Genomic DNA, 27,833 nt, shown 5'->3' with positions numbered 1-27,833 from the left:
CGCACGTGCTGTCACACACTGACAACACTGGAAACAATCCTTCCCTTCCTCTCATCTATAGCCTAAAAACCTGAAGATGTCACTTCTTCCCTGCAGAATTTCATTATTGCTAGCCTATAATACTTTGCCAACAAAAGAAGCATGATGGAAAATCTGACAGAGACACGTCTGTTCCTATAGTTCAGCTTAAACAAGGAATTTACCGAAGTTTATTTTGTCTTGGCATATGTTTCTGTTTTTCTGTATTCCAAAGAGTTTGTGATAGTAGGGAACAATCCATGGATGGATAAGTTGCCATGGCAACCTTACCTCCTGATCTGTCAGACCGACTGGAGCTGACAGAAAGTGAGAGCAAGCAAGAGTCACACTGGAGGTGAAAGAAGGAATGGAGGAGGTGGGGTGCCTTCGGTCAGCTGAAGTGCTGCCAGAGGTTTTGACAGCAGTGCAGTAATGAACAGGAGGGATGGAGTCATCGCACGGGGGTCTCCAGAGGGATAACCTCTTAATGGTTAGGCCATCTGAAACCATTATTCAATGACAAGACACAGACAAATATCCACAGATGCATTTTCAGAACAAATTCCAGTATATCAGAAATAGTAAGATTAAAGAAACACTTTAAGAAACACACACACACACACACGCCCTTATGTATGTGTCACACAAACATATTCTTGTCTATTGGTTTCAAACTATTGGTTTGATAATGATGAACATATGTAATTTCTGAAGTTCTCAGCTGCTGCCGTTGATCCAGAAACTATGTGCTGTAGTCAAATTGTACTTTGGATTCAGATTGTTGAGTGTGGAATTCTCAATATTTTTTAAAGTTTATACTGTTTTTATTTTCTTTTTTTTTGAAGATTTTGAATTTCATATGGTCTTTTGTCTTATACTTATACTTATATACTTATACTATTTCTATTAGAGTATAATTGTTCCTCAGGGTTGTATTCTCTGTTATTCACCAGACTCTATGGTAGGGGTGGGCAATTAATTTCCCCCAAGGAGCCACATATGAAACTGGGACTGTTGTGGAGAGTTGCACCAATACGCTTATAAAGAGATAAAACTAATATCGAGCAGAATTGAGTTTGGATTATTGGTGGTTCCTTATTTTCAAGTGTTTATCTTGTACTCTATCAGTTCCAGGACTTGTTCCCTTTGTTTTCCCTGCCAGTCAAGTTCTACATATTCAGTGTTTCAGTTTTCCTTTCCAGATTTATTTTGGTAGTCATTTGTTTGTTTGTGTGTATTTAATTTTAATTCTTTTGTTATTTCCTTGATTAGTTTCAGTTCTGTCTTGTTTCGCTGGTGTTTCTCCCTGAAACTCTTTGATTGCTTCACGTGTATTTAAAGCCTTGGTCTTCCTTCAGTGTTTGAATGTGTGGTGTCAGTTTGATGTCCCTAGTGTCTGTCAGTTCATGTTTTGTAAGTTATTGAAATTTAATAAACTTTTATTATTGTTTTACATTGTTTTTTCCTTCTCGTGGACTCCTACTTTAATAAAACGGTCAGTTTTGCATTTACTTGCCTTTCCTGTTAGTCCTGCATTTGGATTCTCTTTCTTGCTGAACCTTAGGAGACTTTATCATTTCTGGAGTTTTGACATGCTTTCCTCTGTTATTGTATGTGGACTGTCCATCTCCACCCTTAAGACTTTATGCAGCCTTCAGGTCTCACCCTCAATTGAGTGTTTAGCCCAACAGAGCAAAGTGTTCATGAGTAGATGCTTAATGTCTGTCAGGCTATGGATGAAATATACATTTACTTTTTTCTCGAAATAGCTGTTTGCTTTTTCCATTCATGAAGGCATTTCTAGAGTGTGTTTTTTTTACTTGGTTAGATGTTGTTAAATTCAGTTTTTTTCAATTCAGTTCAGTCTTAATTATGCATCCCCTAACTACAACAGCAGTGTCCTCAGAATGGTTTATATTGAAAGGTAAAGACCCTACAACAATTCAAAGAAAACAGAGAAAACCCCAACAATCTTATGACCCCATATGAGCAATTGCTTTGGCACTTTGGCGACAGTGGGAAGAAAAAACTCCCTTTAAGCAGGAAGAAACCTCCAGCAGAACCAGGCTCAGGGAGACGCAGCCATCTGCCACCACCGGTTCGGGTGAGGGATAGAAAGCAGGACAAAGACACTGTGTGAAAGAGAGACAGGGATTGATAATAATTAGCAACTGAATGTGGAGAGGTTTATAAACACATTATTATGCTGCAATAGGCCTAGGCTGCTGGGGGATCCCCATGATGCAATGAGTGTTTCTTCTTCAGTTACTTTTTTCACTCAGGAAGGGAGGATTCAGGGTCACCTGGTCCAGCCCCAACTATATGCTTTAGCAAAAAGGTAAGTTTTAAGCCTACTCTTAAAATTAGAGCTAGTGTCTGTCTCCCGAATCCAAACTGGAAGCTGGGTCCACAGAAGAGGTGCCTAAAAACTGAAGGCTCTGCCTCCCATTCTACTTTTAAATACTCTAGGAACAACAAGTAAGCCTGCAGTGCGAGAGCGAAGTGCTCTAATTTTCGATTAACTGAAGGCTTTTCGAGGAGTTTTTAGGACATCCTGATAATAATGAATTACAGTAGTCCAGCCTAGAAGTAATAAATGCATGAACTAGTTTTTCAGCATCGTTGTTTAATATGTGCACTGAAGGACATATCCAGGTCAAAAATTACTTCAAGGTTCCTCACAGTGTTACTGGAGGCCAAGGTAATGCCTTGAGGCTGTCAAGGTCTTTATGTCTTTAAGACATTCCTGCAGTTTAACTAATTGGTGTGTGTTATCATGTGTTTTAATGGATAGATAAATTTGGGTGTCATCTGCATAGCAGTGAAAATGTATGATATGCCTTCTCATGATACTGCCTGTAAACATAATTGGTAACCTTAGTGTGTGAAGAGTACTTTAGGGATTGGTTGGCTCAACAGAGCTCTGACTTTTTGTCAGCCTGGCTACAGTACTAAAGAGAAACCTAGGGTTGTTCATATTTTTTTCTATCAGTCATGAATAGTAAGATGTTCTAGATGTTTTCGTAAAGCAGCAAACTATTTTTTCAGGCTAAATAATGAACTTCTAAATTAGTGAGATGCCATTTCCTCTCCAGCTTACTGATCATCTGCTTTAAGGTGCACGTTTAAGAGTTCTGCTTGCAGCTAAACATGTCACTCCTGATCTAGTTGGGGAGGGGAACAGAGAAAAATTCAGTCCCACATTTTATTTGGCAAAGTTGCACACTTATTAAATATTAATTTTAGTGCTCTCCAACTGGTATAACCAAGTGTCATTACTCCTGACGTGAATTATAATTTTATGGAATTTATGTTTACCCTTAGCCAGCAGTTATAAATTTCCCTCAATGTCACCTGTTCTGTCCCCTGGAAGACAGTTGACTATGGTTGCTGGTGTCTCTAACTTTACACGTCTCAAAACAGAATTGACAATTACCAGAGTTTGTTCCTCAGTGGGTGTGTTGCCGAGCGTGGAAAACAGTTAGAAACATAAATGGGTTAGTGGTGGACTGGGCTTTCTGTTTAGAGCTACACTTCCTCATCGATCGTGGTTCAAGAGTAGGCAGTTTGTCTTATAATCAGAAGGTTGCCGATTCGAGCCCCGTCTCCGACAGTCTCGGTCGTTGTGTCCTTGGGCAAGATACTCCACCCGTTGCCCACTGGTGGTGGTCAGAGGGCCCAGTGGCGCCAGTGTCCGACAGCCTTGCCTCTGTCAGTGCACCCCAGGGCAGCTGTGGCTACAATGTAGCTTGCCATCACCAGTGTGTGAATGTGTGCGTGAATGGGTGGATGACTGAATGTAGTGTAAAGCGTATTGGGGTCCTTAGGGACTAAGTAAAGCGCCATTTACCATTCATCACCATCACGTGAGCAGTACCCAGAACATAAAGATTACACTATGAAAAAAGATGTCATGTGTAAGTTTTTAATTAAATTGGCTAAACAGATAATGTCTGTAATTCCCAAGCAGTTAATGTACTATTTTTTTGCTAATCACCTTAAAATTTAAGTTTTAATTGAAGTCTGCACTTCAATCACATTTTTTTTAATTTAAAGTCCATTTAAAATGTGTACTAGAGCCAAATCTATTAAAAAAGCTGTCTGTCCACCAAATTATGAACCTAATAATAATGGGGGGGAAAGGAAATGTAAAAAATTAGAAAAGTAATTTAGCTTGTAAACAAAGTCTAAAAATACCTCAGCCTCTGTTTGTTCTGTCAACATTAATTGCAAAACATCATGCCGCTGGTCTAATTTGTTACTATGTGATATGCATTGTACTGAGCTGCACAATGATCTGTACTTTAATTTCCCAGACATATAGGCACAAATTGTACACAGCTGAATATCCCCATTCTATCTGTAATGCGTCTATACATCTCATTTTAAGAAAAGCACTTTCTAAGCTGCATAGACATGAATAATTTTGTTTTCAATGTCGAGTACAAACTGAAACCAGGGTAAAACTGCTGTATAATTTCACACTTCTTTCTGCCTTTACTTGATAGCATAGAGAAGAGAGGACAGGAAAGCGGGGAGAGAAAGTGAGGGAAGACAAACAGCAAAGGACCTCAGGTCAGAGTTAAATCCAGGCCGCTGCATTGAGCCTTACAGCATATGGTCGCCTCCTCACCCTGTGAGCTAAACTGGCAGCCTAAAGTTCATATTTCTGAATCAATTCTTGTTTCTTTAATGAAAGTAGGCTATATTTGAAAGTAAATGTTGTCCAATGTAGTTCTGCTGCCAAGTGAGTGATATTTTTATATGACTTTGTTCCAATATCTCTTCTCCAATGCAAATACCAGCCCACTATTGTTGCCATTAAGATGACTAATGTGACTTGTTTGTGATTCTGCAGCTGGGAAGTATCCAGCTACAATCACAAATGGATGCAGTTGTCACTAATTGTAACAGCAGTCACTGCTTCATTTAATTCACCCATACATGTAGGATGAGTGAGTGTTTACAGGATGAGCTAAGTCTAAGAACAAGAAAATATTCGTTATTTCACAAATGACTACAAAAGCAGACGTCATTATAGGGCAAAAAATTCAAAACTGCCATGCTCGTGGATTTGGTTCTAAGAATTGGCACAAGAAGCTGATCTGAGACTTGAATCGGGATCTGTGTTAATGATGGACTGTAAATAATTAATCCTTCCCATTTATGAACTTAATTATTATTTATCTACAAAGATCTAAGGCATATCACGTTTTACAGCATACTTTGTTGAACAGACAGACAGACAGACATTAACATACAGCAGTTAGGTATTTATCAGTCAATCATCCTAGCAAAAAAACAAAAGACATTCCTGTAGTTTAACTAATTGGTGTGTGTTATCTGGCTTCATGGACAGATAGAGCTGGGTGTCATCTGCATAGCAGTGAAAATGTGAATATGTCTTCTGATGATACTGCCTAAGGCATAGGTGTCAAACTCTGGCCCGCGGGCCAAATTTGGCCCACAACCTAATTACATTTGGCCCGCAAAGCCATACCAAATTACTATTAGAGCTGGCCTACTGGTATTATACAGCTAATATATATATTGTTTAGTATTAAGCTTTGCTTGTTCCATGTTCAGTTTTTCAGCAAAACGTGTTTGAGTCCATAAGAAAAGATTCATTCTTATATCTGGAGGAATACAGTACATATATTTCAATAAATATTAACGTTAGCCCGCGACTTTGTTCCAGTTTTGAATTTTGGCCCACTGTGTATTTGAGTTTGACACCCCTGGTCTAAGGGGTGTCAAGGGAAGCATGTATAATGTGAACAGAATTGGTCCTAGCACTGAGCCCTGTGGAACTCCATAACTAACCTCAGTGTGTGAAGAGGACTGTCCATTTACAGGAACAAATTGGAGTCTATTAGATAAATATGATACAAACCACTGTGGTGCAGTATCTGTAATACCTGCAGCATGTTCTAATCGCTCTAATAGGATATTATGGTCAACAGCATCCAACGCTGCACTTAGGTCAAGCAGGACAAGCACAGAGACGAGTCCACTGTCAGCTCTGAAACCTGACTGAAATTCTTCAAGTAAACCATTCCTCTGCAGATGATCTGTTAGCTGTTTGACAACTACTCTTTCAGGGAATTTTTGATATGAAAGGAAGGTTGGAGATTGGCCTATAATTAGCTAAGACTGCTGGGTCTAGAGATGGCTTTTTAAGTAATGGCTAAACTGCTGCCATCTTGAAGGCCTGTGGTGCATTCACATCATCTAGTAGACTCAATCTTGGATTGGGATGATGATATCTCCCTCCTGACCTGAGGTCCTGGTACCCCTTGCTGTAGCATTTCTGTTGTTCCTCATCAATCATCAAGAAACATCTAGCAGAACCAGGTCTCAGGGAGGGGCAGTCATCTGGTGCAAAACATGCAAATGCCACGTAGAAAGTCCCCAGCTGGTCAGTGGATTTAAACACAGGCCCTTTTTTCTATGGGGTGCTTTGTCTTTGTCTTTTTTATTTTGCTAACATAATGCTTTATAGAAAAAAAAACATAAAACAAACAGAGGCACAAAACAAAGAAAGCCAGTAGTATTGTTTGTTTGGATGGTTTTATGGGTGGAAAACAAAATAACTGCAATCTAAAATGTGGTGTCTGTACTCTCGCAGCTTTGAAGCACAAATCTCTGCCCCTGGGATCTCAGGTGAACCAGGCAATGAGTCCATAAAGTGCAGTTAAAGCACGCTAAAATCATTTCTTTTTATGAAAATTGCCTCAACCTCAAATCTGCTCTTACAAGGACAGCCACAGCATTACACTCACAAATGGATATATATACACAGCCCTGAGTCACAGTCAGTCCACTTTGGAACTTCAAGTGGACTACCAAGGAGACTGGGTCATGTGTAGGGTGATAAATCTCTGGGATGACACCTCTCTTTGGCAATGAGCTGTGCAATCACAGGCATTTAGTTAGGATGGTGACACTGACAGAAGACAAAACTGTGGGTTTATAGAGAGCTGTCAGGGGTATCTTTGAGTGACATGTGGGTTATCGTTGTAATGCCCACACTACATCCTAAGTATGTATTTCCCATGAACCTCAAAGGTGGACTGCAAGGTTACCAAATGATAGCAAGATAGTAGAGAGGAAAGGTGAGAAATGTATCTGTGCAAGGGGCCAGCTGTGGAAAAAGTCTGTGACAAAAGGTGGATGGGTGATCATAGCAAAAACCAATGCAATGCTTCATTACCTACTTAACCTTATTGCCATGCATTCTTCTATTCTGCTTTACTGTGTCTGAATTAATTTGCTTTGGATTTTTCTGACTGTCCCCATGTCTTCACCTGGCTGCCAGCCAGAACAGAGAAGAGCCAACAAAAACAAAAATGGGCAGAGGTAAATCACAAGAGAATAGGAAGAGATAGGGTCCTTCTTGGATGTAGACAGTCATTTGCCCTGGAGTGATCTGTGGATTAGGGGCCAAGGCCTAGCTGCCCGATCTAAATTGCTCCACATACTGAAAAGATTAAGCTACAAATGAATGGGCCAACTGAGCTGATAGTCAGGCCTAAGCTCCAGTGGCGGCAGTAGGAGGCTATATTTTGATGCAAGTTTTGATGGGAGATTAACACAAAGAAGAATGTTTTTTCTCACAGAAGAAAACACAAATAGGACTGTCCCAATTATATCCTCATCAGTGGCATTGATTTAACATTAATAATATCATCTATTATCAAAATAGGTCTTTGTTTAGCTTGACAACGTTTTTAAACTTGGAAATGTCAAATTGTGTCCAGTTTTTGAATTATTGTAGTTTAGTCCCCCAAGTCCCCCTAACATCAGATTGATGTTTCAAAAAACCCATAGCAGATATTCTTGTTAACACATGTGCATCTCATTTTTTAGATTTCTGAACAGCTTATTTTCTTCTTGTTGTTAGGGGAGGAATAGTGGATATATTATGCAAAGGATGCTGACTGTGGAGCTGCCAGGTTAGAGTAGTAGTGAAGAAGGACATACAAAGGGTTGGGGTGACAGAATAGGTTGCAAGAAATAGGGTGGAGATGGAGGAAGATCCAATGTGGGAACCCTCTTAAAGGGGACTGCTGAAAGAAGAAGAGGAAGAAGAATGTAATGTAATAAAGAACGTGTAGAACCCAAAACGTGTTGCTTCTTCTTGTTGTGTAACAATATCCAATAGAAGGATCAAGACAAAGTAGAGTGGCATACTTTACAAATAAATGTTCATACACTGAGTGGATTAGGATGCTCTGGGTTAATTTAATAACTGCTGAACCAGCTACAGCAGCTAGAGCTTATGGGATGAGGTTTTAAAAACCCCATCTCATAGTAATAGAGATCTTTTACAACCATCAGGGGAAATTACTGCCAATTTCTTGGTGGTCCATGTAATTAACCCATGTCAGCTTTCTTAGACTCACAAAAGATGGAAAATAAACCCCGTGTAGACCCTAACCTTTCAATCTGGTGTCACATAAAGTGAAAGGGGGCTATTTAAAGGTGGACAGCATCCCTAATTTTTCCATGACAAAGCTGCTTTAAAATAATTTACTTCTAACAGTGAAGGGGAAAATAATTTTTTCTATTGATGAAAAAGTTTGTCTATAGATGGGAATTCATTATCTTCTCATGCTCTGGGAGGCTCAAGAGGGTGGATGTTTGTTGTTAATGGAGTCAAGCCTAAGTTAAAGTCTCCCCACTCACATCTTTTTGTGTATGAGTAGAGAATTGTCTTACTCCTTGTTCGAGCTCCTCACTAGAGGAAAGAGTACTGGTCATACTCGAACTCATTGAATGAAATGCCAATTGAAATTCTCTAATTTCAATAGCCTGAGTAACAGCACAGGCCAGTTAAGTGTAAGGACAGACTACATTTTCTACCTGATCTGAGCTGAAAAGCGACCACGTTTGATGATGACACGTTTGCCCAAAGACAACTGCATGCAAAATCATTGCCTAGAACAGGAGTGTCCCACTCCAGGCCTCAAGTGCCGGTGTCCTGCAGGTTTTAGATCTCACCCTGGGTCAACACACCTGAATCAAATGATTAGTTCATTACCAGGCCTCTGGAGAACTTCAAGACATGTTGAGGAGATAATTTAGCCATTTAAATCAGCTGTGTTGGATCAAGGACACATCTAAAACCTGGGGGACACCCTCGAGCCCTTGAGGCCTGGAGTTGGACACCCCTGGCCTAGAATGAGGTCAACACCCACTGCAGACAATGCAGGCTGAAATCCCCACAAAATAATAGAATCTGCTTCCAGTTTGTATTCTGGAAGCAAACACCATCTCTACTTTCAAGATCAGGCTTAAAACATTCCCTTTTGATAAAGCACGTAGTTAGGCCTGGATCCTTCCTTGTAAAGCAAGGTTTACACGATGCTTTACAAGATTTCGGGTGATCCCTGAAGCTAGCTTATTGTGTGGTAGCGACTATTCAAAACGTTTGTGTTAAATGTTTGAGTCAAATGTCCCCATGTTATTACTCAGTTATTTAGCACTAAATGTCTGAGTTGTTGTGTCTGCATTGCAACCACAATTTATGAAAGCAGCATGCTAACCAAGCTTGCTAGTATTAACTGATAAAGTAGCAGTCCACCCTTTTACCTATGTAAGGTTTCACTCACACAGGGCCAGAGCCCCACAGTTGTGGTGTTGTGCCAAAAACCTCCTTGTGCTAGAAGATTTGTTGCAGTCATCTGTAACTTTCATGAAGATGCTAACTTGTCTGCAGAAACTCACCAGCTACTCTCCAAGTGGTAGGCAATAATCTTCTGATGGAAAAACTAAATGCTGTAGCCTATCTCTGATCCACTGTTTTAAAAGCTGAGCTAATGCCATTAAAGAGCAAACACCAGTATCAGCAGCCATCATAATCTCATTTTCAATTTTAAACTTTTAATTAAATTCATTTTACGATAAAATGATTGAAATTGATTAAAAATGTTATGCACATCTTTTTTTTTTTAAACAGATACAAGACCTTTCCCTATGCCATTACCAGGGGTACACTGACCAGTCACTAGACCTGTATGAATTGGAAATCACAGTAACTCTTAGCAACTTTCAGAAACCCCACACAATTTGTTGGGGAATACCTATTTTTGATTTTTTGATTGCATGATGTTCCTGGGACAGAGTGAGATGGAGGCAGATAATCTACTGTGACAACACCTAAAGGGACCAGTCGAAAGAAGAAGATGGTGATCATCTAGAAGGAAACACGAATAAAAAAGGCCCTCAGATTTTTATGTAAATTTTGTTTTGTCATTTCATTGAGCACGTTAAGAGCTGGAATACAAACTAACAAACACTGCATTTTCTTTAAATGGGATTGTGTGGGCAGCACGGTGGCACGGTGGTTAGCACTGTTGCCGCACAGCAAGAAGGTCCTGAGTTCAATTCCAACATCAGGCCGGGGTCTTTCTGTGTGGAGTTTGCATGTTCTCCCTGTGTTTGCGTGGGTTCCTTCCGGGTACTCTGGCTTCCTCCCACCGTCCAAAGACATGCAGCTTGTGGGGATAGGTTAATTGCATAATCCAAATTGTCACAATGTGCGAATGAATGTGAGTGCGAATGGTTGTCTGTCCCTGTGTGTTGGCCCTGCGACAGACTGGCGACCTGTCCAGGGTGTACCCCGCCTCTCGCCCTATGACAACTGGGATAGGCTCCAGCGCCCCCCGCGACCCTGAAAAGGATAAGCGGATGGATGGATGGGATTGTGACTATGGCAGGGGTAGGCCTTGCCTTCACTGTTTCAGTGAAGGGAGAGTTTTACTCGCTCTGTAACAGACACAGACTGAGGGAGGAGTAGCGGAATAAGAGAGAAATAAAAGACTGCAAAAGCAACATAGTCTGCAGTCTCTGCAACTCCCCTCCCCACCATGTCTGTTGAATTGTCAATCATTTTCTCAATGGAGCAGATGGAGCAGGACAGATGTTCCACTAGAGTATGGGAGTGCTTATTTGCCTGTGCGTGTCTGAGTGGAACACTGAAGGAGACATAGTGAATAAATTGAATCTGCAAGGAAAGTGGACCAAGGGGGAAAAGATAATAAAAGGAAACAAGAGCATTTTAAGACACCCGGTATAGATAACCTGCTAGCTCATGTTGGTGTAGTTCATTAAATGATCAGTAGGAGATCTAGTGCAAATTCTCCAAAAGAAATATAGATAATTGTGGTTGAAAGCACATTTATACAATAAATGCTACTTTAATTTTATAGCTATGGGTTTGTAGATTAAGATTGCACATATATGACCTAATAAATGTCATTTATAGAACAACTGATATAAACATGTTACCAGTTCATATGTGATAGATTACTATTTAAATGGCTCTTAACTATTTTTACTGAGCACTACAAAGCACTTTAAACACTACATGTCACATTCATCCACTCATACCACACAAATTCATGCAGCACTTTAATTCCATGCCTTTAATTGCTTTTTCACTATACGCCCAGACGATTATAATGGATACACTGGGTGCAATTTAGGAACACTGGAAGCCTGCAGACTGGAAGAGCTAGGGATCAAACTGCTGACCTTCATTAGAAGTATTAGTAGATTACTAAATGGCCCGTTCTATCACCTGAGCCCTAATTTGCATGTAAATAACATGAAATGCTAGCTAAAGTCACTCTAATTTATGTGGGGTTTTTTTTTTATTTCAGTCTACTGTTATTTGTTATCTTCTTTGTGTATTTGAATGTGAAAATGGCATTGAAAAGATAAGTTGCTTTTTTTAAATAAATAAAAAAACACCACCCAACAAGCTAGAAAAATGCTGTTAATGGTAAACAAATAATAGTTCAATAATAAAACATTCAGTCATATGAAAGTACTGCTAATGTGCAGAATATACTATTAAATCTCTGCCAGAAAGCACAATTTTGGAAGAGAGAGTAATTATTTGACCTCAAGTAAGCTGTTGCATTCTAAGGAGAGTTTACAGCAACTAAGTGTAGACTGCTTGAATGGGAAATATTATCTTTTTTATTTTATTTTTTTTTGTTGTTGTTATTTTTTACACAGTGTATTACGTTCGTTACAAGGCAGCAACAAAGGCTGAATCTTTTCATTCAAAAAAAGTTACTGAAACCAGCAGCGGGCGGAAATGTGAGACGCCGCAACAGCAGCACCATGGCCAGCGCCTGGCCGAGGCAGTGACAGCGGATCCTTGCTCCATTTTGGATGCAAACGGTGTTTTACAGGAAAAGCGGAAAGGGGAGATATGTGGTGGCCAAGCGCTCTCTTTGAATAAAATACGCCTGCCCTGGTCTCAGCCTCCCACTGCCGCTGTCGGGCTTGCGACTCAGAAAAAGTAACAAAGAAAAATAATGATTCTATGTCAAAACGTATTTCCTCACTCGATGTCATGTTGCAAACCAAAATAAGATAAGTCCTTTCAGTAAAATTCCGTTGGTTTGTTTTTTTATTCAAGCAGGCAAAGTTAAGCTAGCTTGCGCTCATAAAGTCTACAATAAATGTAGCAGCTGTGATAAGACAGATAAAAAGGAAAACTGAATATTGAAAATGTCGATAATAATTCGCCTTTAGGCGTGTATCAGCTAAAAGTACGAGCTGTGTTTACTCTGTGCTAACTTAACTAAAGCCTACTCATGAAATGATGCGTCTAACCACACTGGAAGGTGTTACAGTAATCCGTTACTTCTCCGCCTCGCCTCTAACATCTCTACGTTTGCTGCTTTGTCTGCGCATCCTTGTGGGTTCTCCCTTCGCAGTGTCGGTGCTACGCCTCTCAGCCATTGGCCTCAGAGACCATCCGTCTTCCCTTCACAACAATAGACCCCTGCTCGCTCGCTCGCACGCACGCACGCGCGCCTTCTGCTCACGCGCAGACACAAAAAGCGCGCAGTGCTTTCGAGGAGTGACGGTGAAATGTTTAAACTGCGGTTTGCCGATTCTTTCTTTCTTTCTAGCTTCACGTCGGCGAGGAGCGCAGAGAAGCCTCTGCGATGCGCTCAACGGGGGACACGTCGGAGTTGAAATAAGGGAAACATTGGGGCTTGGGTAAGAAAACCGGAAAGCGGTTTGTTGGGGCTTTTTTTTTTTTTTACGAGGATGACTGACTGGTGACAAAGAATACGGGGAGCCCCTCTGGCTTCGGTTGACATCCGCTATATAACTTTACGGAAGACATTTTTGTGGGGACCGGTGTGCTCTTACTTGGACAGACAAAGATTTTTTTTCTTCCATCATTATTATTATTATTTTTGGAAGGGGAACCATGCCTGTCCGGAGGGGTCATGTTGCGCCACAAAACACATTTTTGGGAGTAATTATTCGGAAATTCGAAGGACAAAGTAAGTAGATTTCCTGGGTGTCAGGTACTGTGTGGGTGCACTGTGCTGTGCTGCTTGTCTTTTGTGTCTGTCCCGCTGCTCCTCGAGATCAGTTATTGTTAGGAATAGGCCTTCTTTTATACACCAGCAAGGCTTTGGATGGCTAACCCTGTGATGTTAATGCCAGAAATCCATGAAAGTCATTATGAGTCAATTACCATACTGTGTTATCGCGCACCAGGTTTGTTTAGTTCTGGTGTCCTTCTCATTTTCTCCTGCTCCGGTGGGAAATGTAGTTTAAAATGCTGCATGTGATATACACGGATTAAAGGATTAACGTAATTAATTACAGATTATATCCCCCATATATGAATTTAGCTAATTACGCTTTTAAAAATGGGTTTCAGTTATGCCTCAAATCTGGTTTTTACAACTCAAAAATGTGCATCAGTTGTCTCCACATTGTTGTTTTAAAAAAATGTCAAATTTAACGCCACGTCGTTAATAGAAAGTGGAGTATTTAAGCCTACTAAGGATTTACTGAACATGCTTATTGTCTAGAGCAATCCCACCTACATGTGAAGTTTCATAATTTTATTCAGTCAGCTGAGTAGCATTCAGGACTGTAATTCTGGATAATCCCATACAAACCAATACACCTACTTGTATTAGTTAAATAAAACATTTGTTATACTTTTTCATATTCTTATTTATGTGCAAATAGTTTAAAATTACATCTATAAACACGGTAACACTCTTTCTCCCCCAATTTCTTCTCTGCCTCGTCACAGATAAGAAATTCATCATAGCCAATGCCCGGGTGCAGAACTGCGCTATTATCTACTGTAATGATGGTTTCTGCGAGATGACGGGCTTTTCCAGGCCAGATGTAATGCAGAAGCCATGCACTTGTGACTTCTTGCATGGCCAGTTCACCAGTCGGCACGCTGTGGCCCAGGTGGCCCAGGCACTGCTGGGGTCCGAGGAGCGCAAAGTGGAGATCACCTACCACCGCAAGGATGGTGAGTGTTGCAAGGTTCAGGTGACACATGCAGAACTTGACATAAGGCTGCTGCAATAGTCTGACATTGAAATCCACACTGGCTGGAAAGCTGCTTATGTTTTGACTTTATGTTGTGATCCCTGTTATACCTTTCGATGTAAAGAAATTGCTTAAAATAATACAGTTTTTAAATCTAGTGTTACAGTGTTTGAATTTGAATAGATTTTGTGCTGCTATCTGCAAGGAAAGCCTGTAGATGAAGAAAAAATATGTGAAGGGTGACTTGTACAACATCTGCCAGTGTAGGTACATTTAGTGTGTAATTTTTAGTTCTGAATCAGTTCTAGCTGGAGCATTTTGCAGCAGCAAATCACTAAGTGCACCCATTTAGAACCCTGAGGGGGGAAAAGAGCAACTGTTAAAGTTTTGTCTCCCATGATGTCCAGTTTTGAAATGATGTATGCACTGAATGACTGGGAAAAGGTGTTCATTAGCCTTCGCCGGATAGGACACTCCGGGAAGGATGTAGCTCAGCTCCCTTAAGACCAATGTGAAGATAGTCAAGCGTGCGGTTTCTCTCTTTCTGTTCTTGCCATCTCTCGGTTTCTCCTCAGTTTACTGAACACATATGTCACTCTTCATTCTGCTACTTTACATTTTCCAGTGTAAGCCTCCATAGGTGTGGCAGTTGTCTGTAAATGATGGGATCTGTATCACTCATCTATGATTAAGATGATGTAGCATGCATATGCTAATTCATGACTTGACAGCTGGGATAGTTTTGATGAAATACAAAGTTAGCTCCAAAGTGAAAGTTTAACTGTTTGATTCACATCAACTGTGTTGGTTCAGGGAGAGTTCGTGTGCTGTCCTCTAATCGTGGCATATGTATTCAGATGATTAAGTCTCCTTGCGTAACACTTAAGGACCAGTAAAGTTGCACTGTGATTCAAACAAGGATTAATAGTTTTGTAAGAACTTTGTAGGGAGGATCCCCATGTGGTTGTGTGTTTTAGGAATTGTTTATTTTTTTGTCTTGAGCTCAGGGATCATTCTACAGCATTTCTTATGACTTTTAAGAGTTGGCTACAACATCAAGTAATAATACTTGTATCAATATGTAATGACCAACGACCTATAGGGCCAGTATCTGCTTCGGAACAGGATGAGCACTGCCAGAGCCCTACAAAATGACCTCCAGCAGGCCCCTAGCATGAATGTCTCTGACCAAACAATCAGAAACAGAGTTCACGAAGGTGGCCTGAGGGCCCAACATCCTCTAGTAACATTGTTCAGCATGACCGGTTGGGTGGTGGGTCAGTGATGGTTTAAGGAGGCATATACACGGAGAGACACACAGACCTCTACAGGTTCAGCAACAGCACCCAAACTGCCATTAGGTATCAGGATGAAGGCCTTGGACCCATTGTCAAACCCTATGCTGGTTCTGGGTTCTTCCTGGTGAACAAGAATATCTGGCTTCATATGATGAGAGTATGCAGGCAGTTCTTGGAGGATGAAGGAACTGATACCACTGACTGACCTCCACACTTACCTGACCTAATGCCAATACAACCCCTCTGGGACATTATGTTTGGGTTCATCCAACATCGCCAGGTTGCACCTCAGATTGTCCAGGGGCTCAGGAATGCCCTAGTCCGTATCTGGATCCCCCAGAACACAATCTATCGTCTCACTGGAAGCATGCCCTAACATTGTCAGGCATGCATACAAGGATGTGGGGGCCATACAAGAGTACTATTTTGACTTGCTTCAACAAAATCTATTCAAAATGGACAAAATCTATTGTTTATTAAACAACACTTTTTGGCTTTTGTCTGGAAAAACAAAAGCTAAAAAGACTGTCTTCAATTACATTATACTTTGAATGGGACCATACTTTAACATCCAAAGGAGTCTTTGCAGATGTTTAAGTTTCAAAAATACTTTTTAAAGGTGGACTGGCGAGACCATAGGGCAGTTTTTAACTTTGCCTCAGGTCATCTTCAATGAGGCAGTTTCCAATTAACATGCCTGCACTTCTCGAGTTTGTTTACACATTTAAGTTGATCGTGCGTTTCTGTGAAAAGCTTTGGACTTCAGGCGCTGTAGTTGAAATCCTCAAATTGATTGTACTTTTGCAGTTTTCAGTCATTTGTTCCCATGTATTCAAATTCAAAATGGGGGGGGGGGGGGGGGGGGGGGCTTTATTTTGAAATAAATGCAGCTTTTACAAAATGGTGTTATATCTCTGCTTTTGAAATGACATTTTTTCAGGGACAGTGAAACAACATCCTGTCAGGAGGATTTGTTTTGACGCTTGATGTGTAATCGGCGCTGTGGTTCAATCAGGATGACGCATGCTTCAAAGACTGAGCTTTTTTTTGTTTGTTAGTGTGAGTATGATTGTGTATGTAATGTATAAGAAAATCCAGACCAAAAGAAGGTGATGTAGATTAGGTCAAAAGCAGCTTATGGAGCAGTCACAAAGACATAGATGTTTGTGGTCAGAGGTTAAAAGAAAGTGATAAAGATAGAGAAAAATTCTTGAGGGAATAGGCAGAGAGGAGATGTCAGCCCATGTTTTTAAGAAAAGTGTTGTGCTACAGCCTGAACCTGTAACACCTTTCAATATAAAATCTAGCTTTGTGTTATATTGGCCTTGCTGAGCTTTTTGTAAATGTTGCATCAGTAATGCTACATTTTCCCTTTGCTTATCTAAATGGTTTTGTTCTATATTATATTTATAATTATATTTTACATTCTGAAACCATAAAGTCCATTTCAGATTTTTTATTGATTGCATGAGAACTTTATTTTTGTGTCAGAGAATTTCTGCACCCTTTTTGTGTAATAAATGTGAGTTATTGAACACCTAGCATGAACTCCAGGCCTCGAGGGGCAGTGTCCTGCAGGTTTTAGATAACACCCAGGGTCAACACACCTGAATCACATGATTAGTTCATTACCAGGCTTCTGGAGAACTTCAAGACATGCTGAGGAGGTCATTAAGCCATTTAAATCAGCTGTGTTGGATCAAGGACACATCTAAAACCTGCAGGACACCGGGCCCGAGGCCTGGAGTTCGACACCTGTGACATAGAGGATTCATAGTTAAAAGTCCTGTCTTCCTTCTCTCATCCCTAACGGTCGCGGCAGATGGCTGCCCTTCCCTGAGCCTGGTTCTGCTGGAGATTTCTTCCTGTTAAAAGGGAGTTTTTCCTTCCCACCGTCACCAAAGTGCTTGCTCATAGAGGGTCATATAATTTATGGGTTTTTCTCTCTATATATAATTGTAAGGTCTGCCTTACAATATACTTTGATACTGGTCTGCATTTCACAAGTTTGCGTGAAGCTGATTTAAGTGTATATTTTTTAGCCTATATTTTCACTACAGTGGATCAGAGTCGGTCCTCCTGTGCTTAGTGTATGCGTAACACTAGCTGAACACGAGTTCAGCTAGTGCGCTGGCCAGAACGAGCTTCCCTGGCATCAGCAATATGACTTACATTATTGTTGCCACTGTCACCAAAATTAGCTGGGGTGTGATTAACAAACTGCCAATATTTTGAGTTGTCTGTCCGTCCAGACGTTTACCAGTTGGAAAGATTTTATGAGACAGCCACTATTCTACTCTTCTTTGCATGTCCATTGTGGCACATTTTAAATTGGTAACATTCTTTCATAATGGAATTTTCTTTTAATACTTAAAGGATTAAAGTAACTGACCATTAGGAGTCTAATGCTCCTCTAGGCCAGTTTGTCAGCTAAGACAAGCTGGACGTTCAGCGTCCATTGATCTGCTGGGCAAACAGTATTAACGATTACACAAATACCTGCATGTTGCATTGATCTCTGAAAACAGTGTATTGGAGAGTGCAAATCAGTCGTGGCCAAACATCCGCCCTCTGTTGGCCCATCCACAGGAGATCTAAAGTGAAATTGGACAGTTTGTTAATAATAACAATGTTCATTGGATTTAGACTGTTGGGCCCTACAGCAAGGGAAATGCCTTATTACTATTCTGTATCCTGGTTCCTAATTACCACAGTGTTTTCCTCTTACCTGAGTCAGAGTTTCTCCAGGGAAGGTCATACACCTGTTTCAACTTGGCAGACTGCTGTTAAACATCCTGCTTGTATTAGGATAAGCAAGTATGGGTACATGTATTCATACATGTAAATCATCTTTTCTTTTGAATTTATATAAATATATTTTTAGCTTTTTATGTAATCTGGTATGTTTGCAGATATGTTTAACCATTTATAATCTTTGACTGCAAAACATTCTTGTGATCACACTGTTAATACAAATGTGCTGAAGCAGGCAGCTCCATTTGTAAAAAATACACATATTATTGTGTCTTTACACAATAATATGTCTTTGATACAGTCTAGCAATGGATAAAGTCATGTAACTGAAGCACGGTTGTTTGTCAGTGATGGACAACAATTAGAATTTCTTTTAAAAAATGCACCAGCTGTCTTGAGTGGTGCTGCAGTGAAAAAAATCCAGAAAAATCAGGTTTAGCAACTCCCAGATTTATACATTTATGAGAATAGATTTAGATGTAACAGCCAGCAATCAGAGAGCCTTCAGCCTCTGTCTCTATTGTCTTCTGTATTAGGATTTTAGGAGAAATGTCATTGCAGCAGATCTCATTGTGGTGCTCTGTAGGAGTTTCCTCAAGCCAATCTTCTTTTTAATCCCAGGATCCTAGGTCGATATAAGCACATTGCCCAATGCCCTTTACAGTCCATGAAGGAGATTCTGCTCATCAGCACAATCTCTGGCACATTGTTAATGCTTTATGATTTTTGCGTTCACTGGACCACTGGTCCTTTTTCCTTTCAGTGTATCTGACTTCTGTCATTAAAGTGGAAATTGTTTCCAACTGCTGGGGAAAGTAATTGTAAATAGTGTGCTGAAGATACGCAGTAGTAATACAAAATATGCATTCGGTAATGTATTTCATGAGTTTAATATGTAAAGTGTGTTAAATACAGACAATTCACGCAAAATAGTTAAAAGATTGAAAGAAATTAGCCAATAATTGTTCTGACAATTATTTTGACAATGGTACAAAGAGTCTTGCACTTTAATCTTTTAAGGAATACAGATGCAGGGCTCATTCTTCTCTGGCAGGATTTTGTTAAATATAGTTGCATGGCCCATTTAAATGGTAATGCTACAAAATTGTCTTTGGAACATCTGTTGCCACCTGAAACACAAGCATATAGTAAAACAGTTCCTGTTTTAAAAGACTACCTGTTTCAGCTCTGGCATTGAACAATGCACCACAGGAGGTAGCTACAGCTGATGTTCCTGTCAGCACTCATTATTACTCTGCAGGCTGATATTTGCTAATGAATGTATCCAGTGTATAAATAAATTACCAGAGTTAAAGATTAAGTATTTAAATGTTAGTGTCTTAATGACAGTTTCAAAAAAAAGTCAGAGTAAATATAAACAGTTCTAATCTCAGCAGCACATATTTACTCAGCAACACTCGCTCTATTTGCGTCTCTGTTCCAAGCATTTGCAGCGCCTTGCTTCCCATGCTAAAAATGCCGACTCTCGGGGTCCTTTGTGTATCTAGAAATCCATAAGCTCAGCACATGCTAACAGCTCTCATTTGTAAATAGCAAATGAGAGTGAAAATGTCACACTCTAAATAGATTAAAGCTGGTTGTGCTTCAGTGATGCTCGCTGAGATTAGAGCTTTTCCAACCTTCAAATGCCATGGATAAATGTGGGAACTTTAGATTGTGATGAACATTTGTTGTCGTTGCTTAAAAAGCCATAATCTGAACAAAATAGGTGACGTTATAAAGTTCAAGTCATAGTTATTTTCAGTCTGTTATTCATGTTGGGTCAGATTTGCTAACGATCTGTCCAAACTTTGCAAACAGAATTATTTTAGGACCTGCTAAAACTTTTAGTATTTAGCATTGGTAGAAACTACATTTTAAATTATGCTTTTAGAATGTTTAATGGATATTTTTAGTGCTATCGTGGATCTGAATGTTATTCATAAATGGAGTGTTAAAAGTGGGTCTTTTCTTTTCTTTCCTTTTGGCTTTTAAAGGCTCAGTTACAAAACTAATGTTGTTTCTGAGTCCTTATCTGATCAATAGTACACATCTGAGATGTGCCTAATAGTTAGTATTTCCTAATTGGTTGATTGCATTCTGGCTTGGTGCATGTGAGTGAATATATATTATTGTGTGTAAGTGATTGTGTGAACATAGCTGTGAGTGCAAGATCAGTTGTATATCTTTTCTCAGCAGTAATACATATACAATACATATACTATGGCAAGGCATGTAAAAGGGGAAAAAGTTGTTCTGCAAGTTTTATGAACAAAGCACAGTAACATTAACGTCATTAACATGCAGGCAGATATATATTGTTCTGTCTGCTTCTGTACATACTTCAGGTCATACTGCTAGGGCTTGGGACAGAATCTAGTACTTTTTAGGGAATTAACTGAATTAGTACAGAGGACAGATTCACACTAAATCGATTGGTGCCAAATTTTGGTACAAGAGCCCATCTGGATTAGACGGTTGTTGCCTTTGCAAATCATGGTGTCCAGAAGTGGTTACAACAGCTGGTGCTGTGTGCGTTTGTGTCTCAGTTTCATGTGCAGCTGCCTCTTGTTGATTCAAGTTACCATGCTACTTTTGAATTGAATGAAACCTGTGCTTACACTGCATTCTTTTGGTTACTAGATGCTTGCTCTCTCAGTGAGTCTGCTGGGACCTGTTATCACGGTTGTCTGGTTATTACTACTCAACTAACTGATGTTTGTTTATAAATTAGAAAATTAGCCTGCCTCTCCTATCAGTCCATTTTTTGTATTGCAGCATCATGTTCATGTTCCCTAATGATTAAAAAAATTACAATTACAATTTCTAGACCCAAGTTGACACAGTAAAATGACATGTTTTGTCCAAGAGTTGAAATCCAACAACATCAGGTGTACTATCCTATAAAACCTTAGTGTTGGTAATATTTTGTTAAACGTGCTTCTAAGAGAAAATTAAGAGAATGTAGGGCAACGATCCATCAGGAGCAAAACAACACAGTGGAAATAATATTTATTCTTCTTTATCTTTCAGCAAACATCACCTACATAAAGGGCTAATATTTGGGCATGCACAAAACACTTAATGTTACAGGTTACAGAATACAGTTTAACACCATATGTAAACCAAACAAGTTTTCATCCACACATCTGCCCAGTTAGCGCCTGAATCACTTAGGTTAGTATCTAAACCAGATTGCCATGGATATACAAACATGGTATTGCAGGGGCTTGGGGCTAACTAATTTGTACAAGAATGAGATGACTTGAAGGTGTTTTTTTGAAGGTGCTGCTGACATAAGTGCACCACATTGTGGGAATTTTGTATGAATAACTCACAATGTGCAAATAGCCAATGAGGCTATGGAAACTGGACAGGATGACTGATGATGAGATGAGTCAGGTTATTCAATGGTGTGAGTCTTGAATGGAAACCACACTCCATAAAACCAATTCTTGCAGATCCATTGCTGTGCAAACAAGATAAGCTCTTATTCTGTTTCACCTGCATTCTCCGTCATGTTCTCGGGTTTAGCTGTGTTTGAGCGCATACAGTGGGCAGCCTGTCTCTGTGAAAGACATGTGTATGAAGGGAAACAGTGCGAGCTAAAAAGAAGGAAATGCAGAGAGAATAAAAGAAGATGCAGGGGACAAAAAAGGGACAACAAAAGACAAAATAAGGCGCATAACTGAAAGACGGAGAGCTGGGATGAAGAAAGGAGCATTCATCCTTATCTAAATGTGTGTGTGGTTGGGGCGGCTGGCAGAGAGAGTAAATGGAGGTGTCAGAGATGGAAAGAAATCAAGTGCAGCTGAATATCAGATGGCTTCTTCCATTGTGGGAACGCCCCCTTGAATTCAGTCCAGTTGCTTGAGAGCTGCTTAAATAATTGATGGCCCTAGTTCTATATCCAACACCCTTTGTCTGTCTCACTGGAAGCAAAGTGTTACCTCTTTATGCAGATACAGAACATTATTTTCACTTGACTGCGCTAAAAACAGAGTGAGCTGTTCTCGTGTTCAACATTGAATAAACCCATATAAAATAAAACAAAGGATTTGCTTAGAAAACTGATTTTGTGCGACTGAATAAAGCTGTCCAGCTCACTCTTATCACTTTACAGGGCCCAGCTAGGGAGCAGTGTAATGAGCAAAGCTACCACTCTCAGTCTAAAGTGACATAGATAGATTTGTGTTGTAGCAGAAGCTTTGATTTCCTCTATATTCATGCCTCACAGTGGATCCCATTTATAACGAGTCTCCTCAACAGCTTTTCTGGGCTGTTAGCAAAAGAAAGAGGCTCCCCAAATGCAGATGTGGTTCTCAAGAAAAGCAGGCAGTTTCTACTTAGCTTCATATTTCATGTTATGAGAGCAGTTACAGTTATTTTTTTAGCTGACGGTTTATTATAACTATTGCAAAGGAACATTTGACCTGGTAATAAAGATCTGGCTTCATTGACAGACTGAATATAAAGACACTAGAATTGTGAAAGCAGACTGGTAGTAATATAGGAATAACGTCTAATGTTAGAATATCTGTTTAAATTAATGTGTATTTCAGTTACAAATTGACAGAAATTGTAAATCTGACTCAAATCTACTCAGCAGGAATACTCAGCTTTTCCCCCATAATGAAAAGAGTAAGAGTCATAACTTAATAACTAACTAAATTCATTTACAAAGACTGACACCAAGCCCACATGATAAAAACTGCAAAAATTTAACTTGCAAAATGCTAACTTTGTTGCCCTGGAAAGCATTTATATGATGGTACATATAGGTGTAACATCTTCAAACCATATTTCAATGAATAGCTGGACAGTTGTCCCCCGTGACAGACCTGACTAGGTTGATAGGCCCGTAAGCTGAGTATCACTTGCCCAATGTCACACTAGTAGCTCTGTAAGGCACTACTGAGCACCAGCACTTTGCTAAGATAAAGGTCCAAAATGCAGCCTTTGTCAACAAAGATGAAAAGATCTGCTCCTCTTTCAGTCATCTTTTGCAGAAAATAGCATGGCCTCAGACAGATAAATGATTTGCTGCCTTTCTGTCTTCTTATTTGTATTAAAATTCATGAAACCTTTCACTTAGTGTGTAACAAGATCATTCGGATCAATAACGTATTCCTTCACCATCCCTCCCCTCCATTGTGCTCCTGTTAGATCATTCTTCACTGCAGCAGCAGACACCATTTTTTTTCTTCTCACTGACATGTCAGATGAAGTACAATGCTATACATATAGTTGTAGACATTAATATCTACAGAATAAAATCAACACAATATTAAAAAAAAAAAAAAAGAAATCTGATCTTTTTTCTTTAGTTGTTAGGAGGTTGCAAAGGAGTTAATATCCTTCCATTGTTTCTATTTTGTTTCACTGTTTTATTTCATTGATATCCATTAAGGTATTGACATTTTTGGATTCTTTCAAAGAGAAGAATTACTTTCATAAATCAAACTTTTAGCAGAAAGCTATACACACTGCTCTGGACATGTCAACAGCTTTGTCATTTTCCCACATATAGAATTTTATGATATCAGTCACACATACTAGTTAATTAACTGGTATGAATGAAATCTATTACAAAGCCAGGGCTTTACAGCGCCAGTGAATAAATGTAGGTCAGTCTGGTGTTGTATCTTTGAATTAAGCCCACACTCACTGCATTTATGTGATAGTATTACCGCAAACAGACAGTAAACAGTCTGACGGCCCCTCCCCCAACCCATTCAGGCTCAAACACTTGGCTTTCCTCCCCCTCCCCACAAGTCTCTGCTCATTCTTGTTTTATTAAGGGGCTCACATCTCCTGTCCAGCAGCTCCATGTGCAGAGATGCCGTTCATTCATCTGATGTCCAGGAGATAACAGGTTGGCTCTACGAATGCTGACTGCATGGAAGAATCACACAGTGTGGGTCTGCCAATTTAACCCTGCCCCCTCCACTCAGTTGTTCATATTTCTCATGAACGATATTTCAGACCTGATCCCAGATTTTCTCTCATTCAGAGACGAATATACAAAGAGCAAATCTGTGAATGAGCAGCCATTCATTTTTTGTCACTGTTATATAGTTTTTCATTCACTGGATTTTGTGCTGTTTGGATTGTTGCAACAATCAGGGAAGGGAAACAATGAAATGTTCTGAAAAACCTCATGTCCTGGCCTTAATTTGGATCTTATGTTCCCTCACACCTGGACATTGAAATTCAACTGCATCTCCCACATAACAGAAAGGAGGAACAACTTGAAAAACACAACAAAGACCCCAAGACACAATCCCAGCCCCACAACAATCACTTGCTTCCATGAATTGACGCATTTTTGCACCCTATCACTAAATGCCATGGATCTGTATTCTGCTACCCTTGGAGGACCACTTTGATGGGGATTCAATCAACAAACCCTTAGAGGCAGGGGGACAGCCTAAAGCTAGTGGCATATATCATCACAACTGTACAAATGTCAACAAAACCTGACATCTGACATTATCAAGGTGTTAGACCGCAGTAGTTCAAGTCTGACATTTCCCAAACTTCGTCTGTTTGAGGTCTCTTCATCATGCATGTCTTTCTTATTTACATCCAGGTTGGTACTGTGTATTTTGTCTTCGTTGTTTCTTATTTTTTTGGCTCTTGCTAGACAGTTAAGCATGACCAATGCTGTTCAGATTGTTGCAATGCTAAATGACGCTAAAAAAGAAATTATGGGTTCTTTTTTTCAATTTTAGTCTTAGAAGTCCTCATAAGATATTGTTGTATGTTTTCTAGCAAATGTTGCATTACTATATTGTGTGAACGCTATTTTTAGTTGTCTGACAAAGTCGAACCAGTATTTGGTTATGAACTGGCTAAAAGAAAAAAGTGACTGAACATAAGGGTGGGCGATAGAAACGATATACGATAGAAACGATATAAATTTGGCCAACGATAGAGATTTTGACTATACCGCTCTATCGTGATAGCGCATGTTGATGATGTGCCTGTTTTGGTCGAAAGCATCGCAGCGGCTTACAGCCATTATCCATCCATCCATCCATCCATTCGCTTCCGTTTGTCCTTTTCAGGGTTGCGGGGGGCGCTGGAGCCTATCCCAGCTGTCATAGGGCGAGAGGCGGGGTACACCCTGGACAGGTCGCCAGTCTGTCGCAGGGCCAACACACAGGGACAGACAACCATTCGCACTCACATTCATTCGCACATTGTGACAATTTGGATTATGCAATTACCCTATCCCCACAAGCTGCATGTCTTTGGACGGTGGGAGGAAGCCGGAGTACCCGGAGGGAACCCACACAAACACAGGGAGAACATGCAAACTCCACACAGAAAGACCCCGGCCTGATGTTGGAATTGAACTCAGGACCTTCTTGCTGTGCGGCAACAGTGCTAACCACCGTGCCACCGGCAGCATCTGCAAAATATGCCGACAGTCATAGCAAAGAGATGAAGCACTTTTGAAATGTGGGGAAAGCCAAAAACTGCGCTTCATCCACTTCCATAACATTGATTCATTAATGACTTTTTTCGAGTGGAAAAAAAGTTGGCATTCATCCTCCAGCTTCACTGTGCCAATGTAATGCCAACCAAACTGTTTCGCTAGCAATCATGTAGCACAACATTAGGTAGTCCAACTTCAGTAACCCTGCAAATGCCACTGCTGTTTAGTTTTCTCTCTTCATTTATGTTGGAAGTGGTAGCAGAGCTGTACGTTTTAATTAGTTTCAAAAATCTCTCAGTCAGAACATAGTATGTCATGTTTAGGTGGAAACTAGCGAGCTAACTTCCTGCTAACTTCTAACTCCGTTAAATTTAATAAATTCTGTTTTCATGGATGCCTGGATGTTAAACTTAATTGTTACACCTGGTAAAGCAGCAACGCTGATGATTTTATTAAAGATTAAAGAATTTAGACCGTTTTTTACTCTCAGTAAAAGAGTTTGACTTTGGGACCTGAAGGGACGGAATTTTGGACCCAGATTACTCCGCGAAGCTCCTCACCATGGCAGCCGTAATGCTCTGACAATCCATCAAGCAGTGCGGCTTACCAAAGTTGTACTAAAACATTTTTTAACAGATTTCTGCACGCCCAAATCGGGTTCGAGGTCAGTAAGCACAACCAGAATTCATACATAAGGCACACTCTCTATTTTTGAGAAAATTAAAGAATTTTAAGTGTGCCTTGTAGTGTTGAAAATACCTTATACAGAAGAAAAGAATATATCGCAATATATATCGTTACCGCACATGCTTGAAATTATATCGCGATATGAATTTTAGGCCATATTGCCCAGCCCTAACTGTACAATCATTAACTGGCTCTTCAAGGTATTCTTCAAAGGTTCACGTACACAGTACACATTCAGTCAAGCTCTCGTGCTGTAATAATACTGTAAACAGTAACCCATACACCACATGAACACAGGATATCCACAAATTTAAAAGTCACTAATCAGTTGTTCGTGTATTCAGTAATTTTTTTTATATATAGTGCCAAATCACAGTAGCAGTTGCCTCAAGATGCTGTATGTTGTAAAGTAAAGGCCCTACAATAATACAAAGAAAACAGTGAAAAACCCGTTTGATGAAGTGCTTTGGCGACAATGGGAAGGAAAAACTCCCTTTTAACAGGAAGAAATCTCCAGCAGAACCTGGCAGGGGGAGGGACGTCCATCTGTCGTGACCAGTTTTTGTGAGGGGAGGACAAAGACATGCTGTGGAAGTTAAGTTACTTTTGTAAGTGTCTTTTGTATTTAGCTGTCATCCTGTCTTTGTCCTCCGGATTCTGAATTTGGGTCCTTTTTTAAACCCTCACACATCATAATGGAATTTTAGTATCAGTCTGTCAATCTGTCAATAGCAGTAAGCCACGTTTTCCCGATCCAAGGATAGAAACAATACCAAGGAAATATCAGATAAAAGATTCGACATATGCTAAAATACAGCAACTAGTTTTTGTAATAAACCCTGAAGTACTCTGCAGTTGTGGGTAATTTTCAGCTCCATCTCTGATCAGCAGTGACAGAAACATATCAGCACAGGCGGATGCTTTAATTTTGTCATGCTTGATGTTGTCCCTTTTTTGGTAGCATCTGAAGCGCTTGTCACATCAGCTACAAAAACCATCTGTCTGTCCAAGATGGTGCAGTAGCACTGAGTTTGGAAAGATAAAGTAAAGACATAAAAACTACCTACTGTAACTTTGGCACTGAGCTCCTAATTTTTTGTTGTTTACTGTTTAGTAACTCTGTTTCCCTGACACTAAAAGAGGAACAGAAAGACAAACTTGTTTACTGAAAATGGCAAAGCAGGAGTCAGCTGACTCCTTGCACCACTATATTTTAATAGTTATGTATGCATGGTAAACACTGCTGGTTTACATTTTGAGGAGGGGCTCATAAAATAAGACCTTGAATGAAT

At 39.9% G+C, this 27,833-nt stretch overlaps 1 protein-coding gene across 6 annotated transcripts in view; it reads left to right on the top strand.

Moving 5' to 3' along the window:
* Positions 1 to 12,740: 12,740 nt before the first annotated feature.
* Positions 12,741 to 27,833, top strand: part of LOC147302243 (voltage-gated inwardly rectifying potassium channel KCNH7-like) — a 77,699-nt gene continuing 62,606 nt past the window's right edge. For 5 of the 6 annotated variants that reach the window (XM_086283499.1, XM_086283497.1, XM_086283498.1 and 2 more), the window contains exons 1-2: positions 12,742 to 13,337; positions 14,108 to 14,338. In XM_086283499.1, coding sequence (XP_086139625.1) covers positions 13,262 to 13,337; positions 14,108 to 14,338 — 307 coding nt within the window. In that variant the 5' untranslated portion in view covers positions 12,742 to 13,261. Of the gene's footprint in view, positions 13,338 to 14,107; positions 14,339 to 27,833 lie in introns of all 6 variants that reach the window. The other variant, XM_086283500.1, reaches the window with a different exon arrangement.

The sequence above is a fragment of the Aulonocara sp. 'chitande type north' Nkhata Bay genome, linkage group LG23, assembly GCF_057382095.1.
Source record: "Aulonocara sp. 'chitande type north' Nkhata Bay isolate Kocher_YH1m ecotype deep benthic linkage group LG23, A_spYH_male_GT1.1, whole genome shotgun sequence".
NCBI lineage: Eukaryota > Metazoa > Chordata > Actinopteri > Cichliformes > Cichlidae > Aulonocara > Aulonocara sp. 'chitande type north' Nkhata Bay.
This window is presented reverse-complemented; position numbering and strand designations above follow the sequence as displayed.